The sequence below is a fragment of the Athene noctua genome, chromosome 12, assembly GCF_965140245.1.
Source record: "Athene noctua chromosome 12, bAthNoc1.hap1.1, whole genome shotgun sequence".
Classification (NCBI taxonomy): domain Eukaryota; kingdom Metazoa; phylum Chordata; class Aves; order Strigiformes; family Strigidae; genus Athene; species Athene noctua.
This window is the reverse complement of record NC_134048.1, coordinates 16,626,994-16,639,940: the sequence shown is the minus strand read 5'-3', so window position 1 is coordinate 16,639,940 and position 12,947 is coordinate 16,626,994. Positions and strand designations below refer to the sequence as shown.

Genomic DNA, 12,947 nt, shown 5'->3' with positions numbered 1-12,947 from the left:
TCCTGGACCTTAAACCCAGCTGCTGTGCCACCCCACCCCATCCAGCTTCACCTGAGGGCTGTGCTGAGATGTCGTGGGAGAAGATCAGCAGGAAATCAGCAGCAAAATGTTGTCACTGCCAGAGAAGATGCTTGCTAATGGGATTGCTCCACCACTGAGCAGGACAAGGATGGGACATTCTGCAGAAAGCCATGGTGATCACCTTTGCTAACCCCACACCAAGAGCGTGAGTCTTGTGAGAGAAGTAAATACCCACTTCTCCCAACACCCTGCACTGGGAAAAGGGCTTTCATAGAGTGGAGAAACAAAGGCTGACTTCGGAGAGGTAATGGCATGGGGTGGACCGTGAGTTTGGCGGCTGTTTGCAGGATGGTCTTGGGAACATTGGCCCAGGGTGAAGTGCTCTTGCTCTTCTCCCAGTACAGGTAGCTGCATGGAGAAATACACCCCAGGCAGAGCTTGGCACTATCAGACCCAAACAAGGACAGCCATAGGGGTGAAAACCCAGAGAGTTTGGATTTGGTTTACAAAATAAAATAAAATAAAAGAAAGAAAAACAAGATGGAGCCTTCATCTTTCTTGTGGCTCCAGTGTCTTCCCATGCTTGGACTTAATTTCTACAGGATTGGAAATGCATCTTCTCTTGAGATGGGTCTCAGAATCACGTGACTCCAGAAGCATGGAGATTTGAGGAAGAACTGTTGCATGTCATCAACTTTGCAGCTGAGGGGGCCTCTGTTGGACAGAAAAACGTTCCCACCTGAGCAGTACTCCCAGGAGACAGTCTGACTTGGGAGCCAGCAAGTGGGCTGAGAGGCTCCAGAGTGTTGTGAGAGGATCAAAAAGCTCCCCTGGCAGTAAATCTTTCACCTGCCATGTTACTCACTGGGGCTTGTGGCCATTCCTCCGAGGTCGGCCCTGGGTCAGGATTTCTCCTGTCTCTTTAGCCCCCAAACCTGGAGATTTTTGTCTTATCTTTGACGCCATCTTGACACCGAAAACAAATTATGGCCCAATTACCCTTACTGAGAGGGGCTGGGGCTACCTTAAATGGCCAGAACTATCAGGCGCTTCCTTAAGAGTGGGTAATTAGAGTGGGGTGCGGGGTGAGGAGGGGGGCAAGAACTGGGGGGACCCCTGGCATGGAGCTGCCCTTGCCCCCCTGCATGGCACGGCAGGAGGAGACATCCCATCCAGCCCCATCCCATCCCACCCGGTCCTACTCACCCTGGCCCAGCCACGCTGCACCCCTGGGCTCCACAGAGGCCAGAGCAGAGATGGGGCTCCCCGCTGCTCCCTGAGCGAGCGGTGTCCAGGGGGTGCCCTGCCCCTGCCTCCCCCAGCCCTGTGTCACCGGCTGGGGCCAGGCCAGAGAGGCCCCATGACAGGAGGCAGCTGCCCTGGCCCTGGCCGTGACCTTCGGGGCGACCTTGAGTGAGTCCCTGCGGGGGCTGGGGACCGGCTGTGCCTCGCGTCCCCAGCAGGGACATTTCCCTGCTCACCCCACAGAAACAGCGAACAGCAGTGTCACGGCCGAGCAGCCATAACTGACCAGAAATTTAAAATATGTCTTATTTTTCCCCTCTTTTTTAGTGACATTAAAACATCCCAGGTGCCCAGGATTTCTTGCCCAGGGTTGTGCCGTCTGCCTGAAACCAGCACCCGTTTTGGGGGCTGACACGTGCTGAGCTGGGTCCCAGCCCACAACCTGGACCGTGCTCATCTGGGGGATGCTGCCCGAGACTTTTTTCCCCAGGGAGGGTGGTGGTGGGTGTCTGCGGAGCCAGGTCCCTTCCCGGATCCAGCCCAGGGAGCAGGGAAGTGGAGCTGTGCAGAAATATCAGACACCCCTGGCCTTACAGGTTTGTTCCAGGTACCCTCGCACTTCTGGGTGAGCGGGTAGCTGGGGCTGGGTGTTTCTTTCCTTTTTTTTTTTCCTTTTTTTTTTTTTTTTTCTGTCAGATTGGTATTTTATTTGGCTCCATACTGTCTACCGAGCTGTCCAGTGTAACCCTTCCCTTGCTGCTTCTGAGATAAGAATAGGCTCCCCCGAGATCAGATAAACAGGCCCATAAATACCTACAACAACAACAAGCAGGGTCTGGGCTTGGCAGGAAGGGAGGTAAAAAAAAAAAAAAAAAAAAAAAAAAAAAAAGGCAAGAAAGGAACCATTTCTTTGCACATCAAACTCCAGGGATGCATAACATGGGGTGGGAAGTGCCCAACAGCCCCTCTGCCCCCAGTGCTTGTACCCTTGGCCAGGCAGGGGGGCGAGTGGCCGGGCAGGGCAGGCAGCAGAGTGGCCGGGTCCCCTCTGCCATCCCTCGTGGCTGGATTCCAGCGGCAGGGGACACGGCACGTATGATGTTGCCGCAGGGCCAAGCGATCCCTGCGTGTGTACTTCTGTCCAGGCAACTCCAGACTCCAGCCTGCGTGCCGGGAGCATGCTGCTTCCCAACGGCACCAAGTTCATGGCAGGGTCGAGCCGTAGGTATGTGCGGGGCCACCTCCCCTGGCCGGTGAGCTAGGCTCTAGGATGGCCAAAAATTCACAGCCGGTGGCCAAATCATTCTCCTTCCACCCAGGTTTGGTGCAGCCGGCACCGGGAGCCCTGCCGCTGCCTGACGGAGGCTGCCGGGACGCCTCTCCCAGCCGCTCAGGTTTGCTGCCTGCGGAAGAGAGGCTGCCCCTGTGCAGGGCTGCCACCCCCCGCTGCAGCTTCTCTCCCTTTGGGGGTGAAGGGGGTGACCCCATCCTAGGCTGCACCCAGTCCTGAGCTCAGCATCAACACCCCTTCCCGGCCCCGGAACGGCGGAGCCACCTGTGTGGTGCCGAGGTGGGGACGGAGCTCGCTGCTTGCAAATACACCCCCTCCAGAGCGTCATTTTGGGGAGCAGTGAAGCCCCGGGGAACAGAAAATGTTTAGTGGTTTTTTTTTCACACACACCCCCAAAACACGGAGCCAATCTCACAGGAAAATCCCTTCGCTGGGCAGAGAAACCCTCTGCAGATGTGGAAACGGAGAGTGTTTTCACTTGGAAAATGATGAATAAGTGGGGGAGCCTGGCACTGGGGACGCCTTTCCCAGAAGTTTGCAGCCACCAGGTACCACCACAAGAAACTTGTGGTAAGAAAAGCAACAATCCCGTGGATGCAGGCTGAGCATTGCCCGGGCTGCGCAGCGTGCCCCCCTTTCCAGGAGCAAAACTGGAAATCCGTAAGAAAAAACCCACCAGAGGTTTTTGGTGGGGCAGGGGAGGGTCCCCAGGCTGCGAACGATGTTCCAGATAGAGCCTGGTGTGCCGGGACCAGGGACACCCGACTGGTGCAGACCCCCCTGCCTTGCGCAGCAGAGCAGGTCCCAGGTTTAACTCCTTCTCGCACCCGATGCCGAGGGGCAGCCCCGACCGGTGCCGTGCGGATACGGGGGTACAGCTGGCACATGCAACCAGAGCTGGGGCTGGGCACATGTATGGGGCGCTGGATTACAGTGTTAGTGATGGCCTGGGAGCTTTTCTGTAAAAACCCAGCCCTTTGACTGTGAAACAGTCATAAAATAGGATATTTGGGGCTGATTTTCTGTACATTTTCTTTTCTTTTTTTTTTTTTTTTGCCTTGAATGTGTTTGGTTCTTGAAATGCCCTGTTCTAGCTTCACTCATGGATTCGGTGCAGTGCTAAACTTTTTATAGACTGAACAAAACAATACTACCGCGGGCATCGCTCTGCTCAGGCGGTCAATTTTCATCTCAGCCTCGTTCGAAGAGATCACAAAACACAACAGGGGCTGGAAGGCAGCCGCACAGCGTCTCCGAAGCGAGGGAAGGCTGGTTCCCGCAGCCTGATCATTCCGCAAGCTTTAATTACGCTGGCCGTACTCCCCAACGATTGTGTGTCCATCCGTCTGTATTTGTACACACACACAAATTGGTTATAAAACCCGGCTGTTTCACCACGGCTGAGCTGGGGTGGTTTTGGGGTGTGTGGCTGCACATGCACAGATTGATCGATGTGTCAGCGATTTACGGATGTTGCATCATTATTTCTATACCTTTAGTTGCAAGCAGAAGCTTAGTTTAAAATAGAAAATTTAATGCTCCCAGCTGAGCCCTCAGATTAACCCTACAATAACGTATGACTCTTCCCCGTGCTGGTTTTCTTTGCCCTGAGCAGCAGGATGAGTGTTGGGGTTTGTCCTGGGGTTTCTGGGAACGGCGGTGTGGCCAGGCTGGGAAGGCAGGATCAGGCCCTGAGCCCATGCTTGGAAACCACCCTTCAGTAACACACAGCATAAAGGGATGAGGGTTCAGCTTTAATTATTAAGGATTATTAAGGATTTATGCCTGAGAGGTGACAGAGGTGACTTTGGGCTGCGTGAGCGTCGGTGTGTCTGAGGCTGGTGGTATCCATCATGTTCGGACGGTGAGGAGGGGACGTTGCTCCTTCAAAATGTGGCCGAGGCAGCTCCTAAGAGGGGATCCCTGTGAGAAAGCGCTGCCGATGCCAGAGCTGGGCAGGGGAGCTGCCTGGGCCAGGAAGGGGAGCCGAGCCCTGGTTCTCTGCATGGCAGCAATAAAACTGGGGCTCCGTAGCTCTACAGTGCTCATACAACCCAGACGAGGTGAAGGCCTGATCCTGCCATCCTGCCCCATGCCAAATACCAGTCCGGTGCCTCTGGCAGGTCCCCTGGATCAGGAGGGAAGGGGTTGCAGGGCAGGGGCAGAGTTTGTGCCCTGGGGCAGGCTGTGGGTACGCACTTCCAGTGCCCTGCCAGCTCCTGGGGTGAGCAAGCACGGCATGAAGAAATCCCAAAGGATCCCTGGAGCTGCCCGAGCCCCACGGGAGGGAATTCCCTCACCGCGGTGAGTCCCACCACAGCAGGGCACAGACTTAAGGGGAGTCCTTAATCCCGCAGCAACCCTCGCCCCTGCGGGCAGGAGGGCAGGGGCCCGGCCGCAGCAGCGCAATCTCCAGAGCAAGGGAAGGCAGAGGGGTCAGACCCAAGGCTGTTTGCGTAAAGTTTAAATTTTATTTTATTTAATTTTTTGTTTGTTTGTTTTAATTATTCCATTTTAAATACGTGGTGTGGCGCGCCCGGTCCCTCGGGAAGTGGTCATGCAGATCTGAGGTAGAAAACCCGGCACAGGAGTGTTCCCAAATGCACCTCTAGGTAGTTTCACCGCAGCCACACGTCGGTCAGGCAGCGGATGGGGACGGGGATGGGGACGGGGGCTCGTATTTACAACAGCAAACGAATCGAACCGTTTCAGCCCTGCACGGGAGGGCAAGAGCCGCCGATCGCTGCTGACAGCGGGAAGGAGCAACGATTACTGCAAACGGGGGAAGGGGGCGAGGGGGGAAATGGCCCGGCCGGTCCCCGCTGCCGACGGGGCGGGCAGGATCCGGCCCCGCAGGCGCCCTTCGCTTGTCTCCCGCGGAGCATCCGTCTCGGCGGGCGGGGAGCCGGGCCGGGTACCCGCATCCTGCTCCCGGATGGGCTCCGGGGACCGGGCCGGGCTCTCTCCGACATTGCACATGGAGGGGCGAGCAGGGAGCGCCGTCGGGGCGGCGGGGCAGCCCTCAGGGGTTCAGTTCCAGAGCCCAGACCTGCTGGGGCCAACCCGTCCGGCCCTTCAGCTTCTTCTCGCCGTGGCCCAAAGGCTGCGAGTAGACCTCGGGCTGCTGCGGGAGAGGAGACGGGGAGGGGGGGGAGAAAGGAGCGGTCAGGAGCGGAGCCGAGGTCCCGGGCCGCCCGCCCGCACCTTGCGCCCGCCCCGGGGCTGCAGCCGAGCCCCGCGGCTCCAGGCGGCTTTTACCAGCCCGAGGATAAAGAGGGATTTTTTAATTTTTTTTTTAATTTTTTTTTTTGGGGGGGGGGGGTGGGGCAGCCCGCCCGCTGCAGCAGGGGGAGAGGCGACCGTCTTTGCTCCGAAACGCACCCGCTCCCGCTCGTCCCGGGAAAGCGGCGGGAGCGGGGAAGGTCGAACCGGCGGGAGGCTCCGCCGCGGCCGGTCCCCGGGTCTAACCCTGGGGGAAAGCGCCCGGAGCCCGCCCGGCCCGTCGGGAACCCTCCGGGCAAGGCGGGGCTTGGGTTTTCCTCTGCCGAGGTGCTCCCCACGGATCTATATTTTTATTTTTAAGCTGGGAGAAAAAAGACTCCAGCGGGGCCGAGAAGACTGTGAAGTTTTTGTTGGGTTTTTTATCCCCCCCAGCCCCGGGGTTTTCCCCGCCCGCTCCCGGCCCGGGGAGAGCGGGGCAGCGGGATCCCGGCCCGCCTCTTACCGTCTCCCTTTTCCTCTTGTTCTCCCTGCCGTCGGCCTTCTTGAGCTCGGCTTTGAAGCCCTCGGTGTCCCCGGGCTGGCTGTCCTTGGCCAGCACCTCCATCAGGTAGGCGATGTAGCTGGTGGCCAGGCGCAGGGTCTTGATCTTGGAGAGCTTGGTGTCGGCGGGCACGTTGGGGATGCACTCGCGGAGCTCGGCGAAGGCGCTGTTGATGCTCTCCGTCCTCCGTCGCTCTTTCTTGGGTCCCCCGACCCCTTTCCGCCGGCCCAGGCGGCCGCTGAGAGCCTCCAGCCGCCCCTGCCCGGCCGGGCCGTACTCGGCGGGGCCGTAGCTCGGGCTTTGCCCGGAGAGCTCGGGGGTCCCCTCGGCCGGGTTGAGCACCCAGCCGGGGAAGTAGGCGCGCTCCTGGTGGCACCTCGCCGCCGGCCCGAAGAGGAAGGGGTCGTGCAGCATGTGGTGGTGGTGGTGGTGGTGGTGCTGGTAGCCCCCCACCAGGTTCATGGTCCGCCCCGCTGGCCCCGGGGGCCGCGCTCAGCACCGCACCATGGCCGCGGCGGCCGGGCGGGACGCGCTCCCCCCCCGGGCGGGACCGCGGCTCCTGCGTGGGGCTGCGATGGTGGTGGCTGGCTTTGGGGTGTGGGTTGGTGCGGTTGGGGTTTTGGGTTTGTTGGGGGGGTTTTTTGGGTGTGTTTTGTGGTTTGGGTTTTTTTTTTTTTAAGCCCTTCTGCAGCCTCCCAACCCTGCCTTTATATAGGGCCGGGCCCCCCCCCGCCGCGGAGCCAATGGGCAGGGGAGGATGCTCGGGGGCCCCGGGGGGAGCGGGGGGGCGGAGGGGGCGTGCGCCGCGCTGTTGACTCGGTTTATTTGGGCTCACACCTCCGCTGTTTGCTCTCGCCTCCCGCTTGCTGGTTGCTCGCAGGGAGAAGGGGGTGAGGAGTGACCCGAGGGGGGGACCCCGCAGCCCCCCACCCCCTCACGCTTCCATCCCCTCCGGGGGTGCCCGACCCCCCCACGGAGAGCTGGCGGGGGACGGGAGGCGGCAGCGGGTGCGGGGGGAGCCCTGAGCCCCGACGGCCGGGCTGGGCCGTGTGGGCGCTCCGCGGCCGCGGCGACCCCGGGGCTTTCCCTTCCCAAAAGCCGCAGTCTCTGGCGGGGGGAGTCCCCGGCCCCGGGGCCAGCGCGTCCCGTCCCCACGCGGGGCAGGAGCGGAGGGCGGGAGGGCGGTGCGGGGTGCTGGGTGCTTGAGCAGCCTCCGCCGAGAGACCTGGGTGATGGGGGGGAGAGGAGAGGGCGAAGCGCCTGGAGGGGGGGCAGCCGTGATGGTGGGATGGGCTCCCCACGCACACGTGCGTGGCACAAAGGCAGGCTGGACACTGAGCTGGGCACACACGCGTGTGCGGTTACGCCACGCGCAGATGCTGCTCACAGAAACGCTCCGGACGTGTTGCCTACACGTGCCACAAACGTAGAGGTGCTGCGTACACCGCACACACATACCGCAGATATGTTACACACGTGCACTTAACTGCGCCCATGTATATCACACGCGCACACCAGCAGCACAGATACGCTGCACACACGTACAACGCCACCATATATCTGTTACATGCACACACGTGTTGCACACACACATTGCACACGTGGCATACAAGCACACATATTTATGCTGCACATCTGTGCACAGACACTGCACACACATACATAAATATATTAAAATTATACTATCCACACACACAAACATCTTTACAATAGAGCAGCAGGGACCTGCCCTGTGTTTCCCCATTCCAGCCTGGTCACAAAAGTGCTGGGGGGGTCCCATTGGGGCTTCACTGCAGCCCCAAACTCGAGCATGGCGTGGGGCCCTGCACTGGGCAGCACATCCCGCTCGCCTCTGCACCCACGGGAGACAGATCCCCGGGGCGACGGCTCCCAGACCCCGCGCTTCACCCCCAGCCTGGCCGGGTGATGCTGGGGCCGACCCCTGCTCTTGCTCCCGTTACTCCCAGTGAGGACAGGCTGGGCACGGCGGTGGCGATCACAGCGCGGCGGGGCAGGAAGGGGCTTTGGGCCCAAGGTATGTTAGCGATTAACGGCGCTTTCCAGCGATTCATCTTGCAGCGGAGGGTGGAAACGTTGGAGGGTTGTTTGCAGGCGCTTGTATTAATCATCCGGGCTAACACACCATTAACGTCCTCCTGCATTTTAAAGATGACAAATTTTATTTGACTTCTCTCAATCACGGTTCCCGGGCGGATTCGGGAGCCACTTAAATGCCTCGGATTTTCCATCGTTAGTTGTTACAAGGCGAGTTGCAAAGGCAGGAGGCCGGGGGGGCCGGGGCAGGGTGCAAGCGGGTCTCTGGTTCTGCTGGGCCCCGGCGGCCAGGGCGGGGGGGTGGCTGTACCAGATCTGCCCAGCTTTGCTCCCCCTGCTTTGTTCTTAGCTGCTGCAAAGCCCCCCCCTTCCCTACCCCCTTTAAACAAGCACCCTGCAAACATTTGCTAGTGATTACTCTCCCGTTTTAGAATCAGGCTTTGGATAGGGCATCTTGTCCCCGATTTCCTCCAAAACTCCCGTGGCTGGGTGGGATCCCTGAGCCTGGCTCAGAGCTGGTGGGGGCCAGTGCCCGCCTGGGAGAGGTTCAGGGATCCCACTCCATGCCTCACCCCCCACCATCACCTGCAGTGTGCCCTGCTCCCTCTTACAAACCAGCCAGGCTCCTTGCCGAGCCTCTCCCCAACCCTGTGAAAGCGCTGATCCAGCAAACCGTGAGACTGGGGTCTGTGCCACCCAACCCCATCCCTGGAAAACACCCTCCCTCCCCCAAAAAAACCCCTTCCATCCCCATAACCCTGCACTGCACAGACCACTCACAGCCACATCCAGCTCAGAGCCGTTGCCTCGAGCTGTACACCAGAGCCACCTCCAGCCTCCGGTCAGCAAGCCAGGTAAGCCCAGCCCAAGCCCGGGCATTATCTTGCTTTATTCCCCCCCTGCCAGAGGTCCCTGAACCTTGTGCAGTTTGGAAGTGCTCAGCTGAGCAAATAGTGTGACCAGTGGGTTGATTTTCCTTTGGAAAATCGTTCTAATCTTTCGTGTTTTAATAAAATAATAAAACCGGAGCCCTTTTCACGCCGACACCTTCTAAATCAAACCAGACTGCCTTTGTCATGGCGTCCAAATTTAGCACTTCTCAAACTTTTGGTGAGTTTCTTTAATTTTACATCTCCCTGCTCACGCGGGGGGGGAAAACACCGAGCGGTTTGGATTAGGTGATTTATGGCTGGCATGGCAGGAGGAACCTCGTTTCTCTCCACCTGTTTTCCTTCAAATCCGTCCCAAAGAACGGTTCCCTGCCCTCATGGCTGGGCGATGGCGAGGGGTCCGGTGCTGCATGTCGGGGGGTGATGTTATCCCGGATTTCCGCAGCCCCCCAGCACCCCAAACCCAGCAGGAGCCACCTATCCCCTACCCTGGGACGGGGGCTGAGCTTTTGGCCCCAGCCACTCGGCCACCTCCTTATCAGCACCCAGTGAGCGGCAGCCCGGGGTGTCCTGTGACTTTGACGCCAGCTCTGCTCCCCCCCTCCGGCTCCCTTATCTAAATAGGAGTGTAAATCAGGGCCTTGGCAGATGCCCTGGCAGGACAGGGACTCCATAAAAAGGGGCTCTGCTCCAGCTCTGTTTACATTGCAGCCCCGTAAAATATTCCCCTTGTCTTCCCTGCTAGCGGCTCCCTGCAGCATCCCGGCACCCTCCTGCTCCCGCATCCCCCCCGCCCCAGGCTCTGCCGCAACTCCAGGGTGCAGCTGGGAAGATCCCAGTCCTGACACCCTGCAGCCCCCCCGATGTCCCTCCCATCAGGTTGTGCCCCGAGGTACCTCCGTACCCAGCTGCTGCCTTGGATCCCCACTCCGACAGCCTCCGCAGGCGCAGAGCGGGGCTGAGCCAGCTCCCCCGGGCAGCTGGGTTGTGTCTAAAGGTGCCCCTGGGTATTTATAGCACTCGCCTGAAATAATGCAATAATAATCACTCAGCACCTTCCTAACAGTTCTGCTCCTGAAGGCCTGAGGGTGAACGGTTGCAAAAAGCCTTGGGAAACTGAGGCACGAGCAGAGTCTGATTCAAGGAGCAGTGCATGGGGCTGGCTGTGTGTGTGTTGCTGCTCTGGGGGGATTATTTTCCCCCCAGTGATGTGAGAAGGGAGAGAACCTGCAGAAGTCAGTTTGATTGGCAACGCATGCAGCCCCAGGGTCACGGCCAAGGTCGGGCTGTGAGCACCACGGCTGCAAAAGCCCACTCAGGGTATCCCTCCTCCCCGGGAGGGTTTGCCACACGTGTCTTGCTGCACCAGCACAGGTCTTGTAGTGGCGGAGGGAGCACTGGGAGGTGGGGGGGCTCACATGTGCCAGTGCTTGTGCACTCCAGCACCCACACACTGCCTGAGTCCCCCAAACTACATCATCGGGCCGCTTGTTCCTACAACAACATCGCACAAGCAATCCCAAGTGGAGTTGAGGCTGTCAGAGCCCCACTGAAGGAGCAGGAGGAATTGGGGGTGAGCTGGGTGCGCGCAGTGGCTGTGCTGTGCTGTTCCCAGCAGCAATCCACGGCATCTTCTCTGTACACACACCTCCCGCGCCACCCCTCCGGCGACATAAAGGATGATTGCAACCATTGCCTCTCAAGAAATACAATCTATTTATGGCCAAGCAGCCACTGCCCTGTCTGGATAAATCAAAAGGAAAACAAAGCTTTATGGAAAAAAGATTATTAAATTTTCCATGTGCTCCTGAAGGGATGCGCCAGGCACTCGCTGTTTATTTTTTGTCCTCTCTCCTTGCTCGTACTGTAAATGACATTGTGTTTACAAAAGTTTTTATGTCATCAGAGCGAAGTCACAGCTCAGCTTCCTCTCCTGTGTATTTTATGTAGATGGATGTGTCTGCGAGGAACATTCAAACTAAACAGAGCGCTGGTTTATAGGAAAATGTATTTATTTGAAAAATCGTAACTCACAATTTCGGCAAAACCGGGCTCCACATTTATTGCCACTAATGGGGTGTGGCGGCCATAAATTAACCTGGAAAATTGCTGCGGCCGTATCAACAACGGCTCATTGTGCTGACGGAGCAGAGCGGAGCAGCCGCTCCCCAAAGACGGCTCATGTCAATTTGCAATTAGGTTTGGATGCAAACAATAGGCAAAGGGAAGGTACCGGCAGCCTCGCCGCTGGAACCAGCCCCAAAATCATGACTCCAAGCTGGCGTGGGTGCCCCGAGTCTTACTTAAAAATGTGCCGTTCCTCCGTCCGATCGCCATGGAAATCAGTGGAAGGAGGGTCTACCTGCCATAAAGGGAATTTCTGCTTATATTACATTACTCGTCATGGACATGCAATTGGAGAGAATGGGAAAAATGAGTTCCTGAGCTCTGGCTGGCGGCCCAGGTGACCCACGTGCATGGAGAGCTGGTCCAGTTGCTGCCCAATTGACCTTTCTTAATCCAGAAGAAGCTTTTGCACTGAAGCATGAGTGAAGCTTCTGCCCTAAAGCCTCTTCTTTCCTCACTCAAATTCCCTGCTGAGACCAGCACTGACCCCCAAAGCCCTGGGGCCGGGTGCTGACCCTGGGGCAGGAGGTGCCACCATCATCCCCCTGTCCCTGGTCCCCTGGCTTAGGGCAGGGTTTGGGTGCTGACCCGTGGTGGGACCTCTCCGCTTATGGGGAGAAGCAGAGAAGAGCTCCCGGCTGATGCTGGTCCCTGACGAAAACCAGCGCCTTCCCCTCCTCCGTCCACTTTCCACTCCTGAAGCAAATTTACAAGGGCTCTAAAATGTCCCGCTCCAGGGCATCAGCCAACTGCTAATGGCTGGGGATTGGGAAAGACATTTCCTCCGCGCGAGAAGGATTGCATAAGCGCTTATTAAGGCAGCTCCTGGCGTCTTCGTCTAAAGCATCTGGTTTGGGGCATGGCTGGAGACAAACTGCTGGATCTGGACGGGGTAGAGCGGGGCTTGCTGCTTCCAACTTTCCCCTCCTCCAGACATGGGTGCAGGTTCAGGTCATCCTGTATGTGTTGGTGGGGAAAAGGGAGGTGGGTCATGACGTGAGATGTGTCTTTCTCCCCCTCACTCTGCTCTCCACCTTGCCCTGGTGGTGCCACCGTGGAGACTCACCTTCACACCTTTTGCTCCATTGGTTCTTGCTCTACAATGCTTGGCAAGAGGAGGCGTGGATTGAGCTCGGGGCCCTTCCCACCCCGGGTACTCCGGGTACCACGACGCCCCACGTGCACGAGGGATTTCCCCAGTGCCTGGTCATGCCACCATCCCACTTTTCTTGAAAGAAGGGTTTCCTCCTGTCCCACTGGCACTGCCTGGCACAGGGACTGACCCTCCTCAGTTGTTGGGCTCCTCCTACCCCACACTGTATTTGCCTAACATTGCAGGTAATTGGCTTTGTGTGGTGGAAAGCTGGTGACAGTGGCCCAGGCCACCAAAACAGATGGGGATGCTCTAACAGTGCTCTGCTGTGCCGCAGGCTCAGCACCGTGTGCTGGCACCAGGGAGAGGCTGAAGCCGGGGAGCAGCATCCTGCCCACATTTCACAGAATCACAGAATCATTCAGGTTGGAAAAGACCCTTGGTATCAACGAGTCCAACCAT

The 12,947-nt window shown here is 58.4% G+C and overlaps 1 protein-coding gene and 1 long non-coding RNA gene across 3 annotated transcripts; both read right to left on the bottom strand.

Annotated features, from left to right (window-relative positions):
- Window positions 1–491: 491 nt before the first annotated feature.
- LOC141964970 (uncharacterized) lies at window positions 492–1,318 on the bottom strand. Its single transcript, XR_012634407.1, has 2 exons — window positions 1,228–1,318; window positions 492–735 (listed from the first exon to the last, which is right to left on the bottom strand). It is a non-coding gene; the product is annotated as an uncharacterized LOC141964970 (long non-coding RNA).
- Window positions 1,319–5,006: 3,688 nt separating this feature from the next.
- Window positions 5,007–7,000, bottom strand: HAND1 (heart and neural crest derivatives expressed 1). 2 transcript variants are annotated; one of them, XM_074915934.1, is made up of 2 exons: window positions 6,282–7,000; window positions 5,007–5,678 (listed from the first exon to the last, which is right to left on the bottom strand). In XM_074915934.1, exons 1-2 carry the CDS (start codon window positions 6,780–6,782, stop codon window positions 5,580–5,582), a joined length of 600 nt encoding a protein of 199 aa, XP_074772035.1. In that variant the 5' UTR covers window positions 6,783–7,000; the 3' UTR covers window positions 5,007–5,579. The 2 variants fall into 2 exon arrangements, with proteins under 2 accessions (XP_074772035.1, XP_074772034.1); XM_074915933.1 differs by having other exon boundaries at window positions 5,007–5,681; window positions 6,282–6,996.
- Window positions 7,001–12,947: the final 5,947 nt, after the last annotated feature.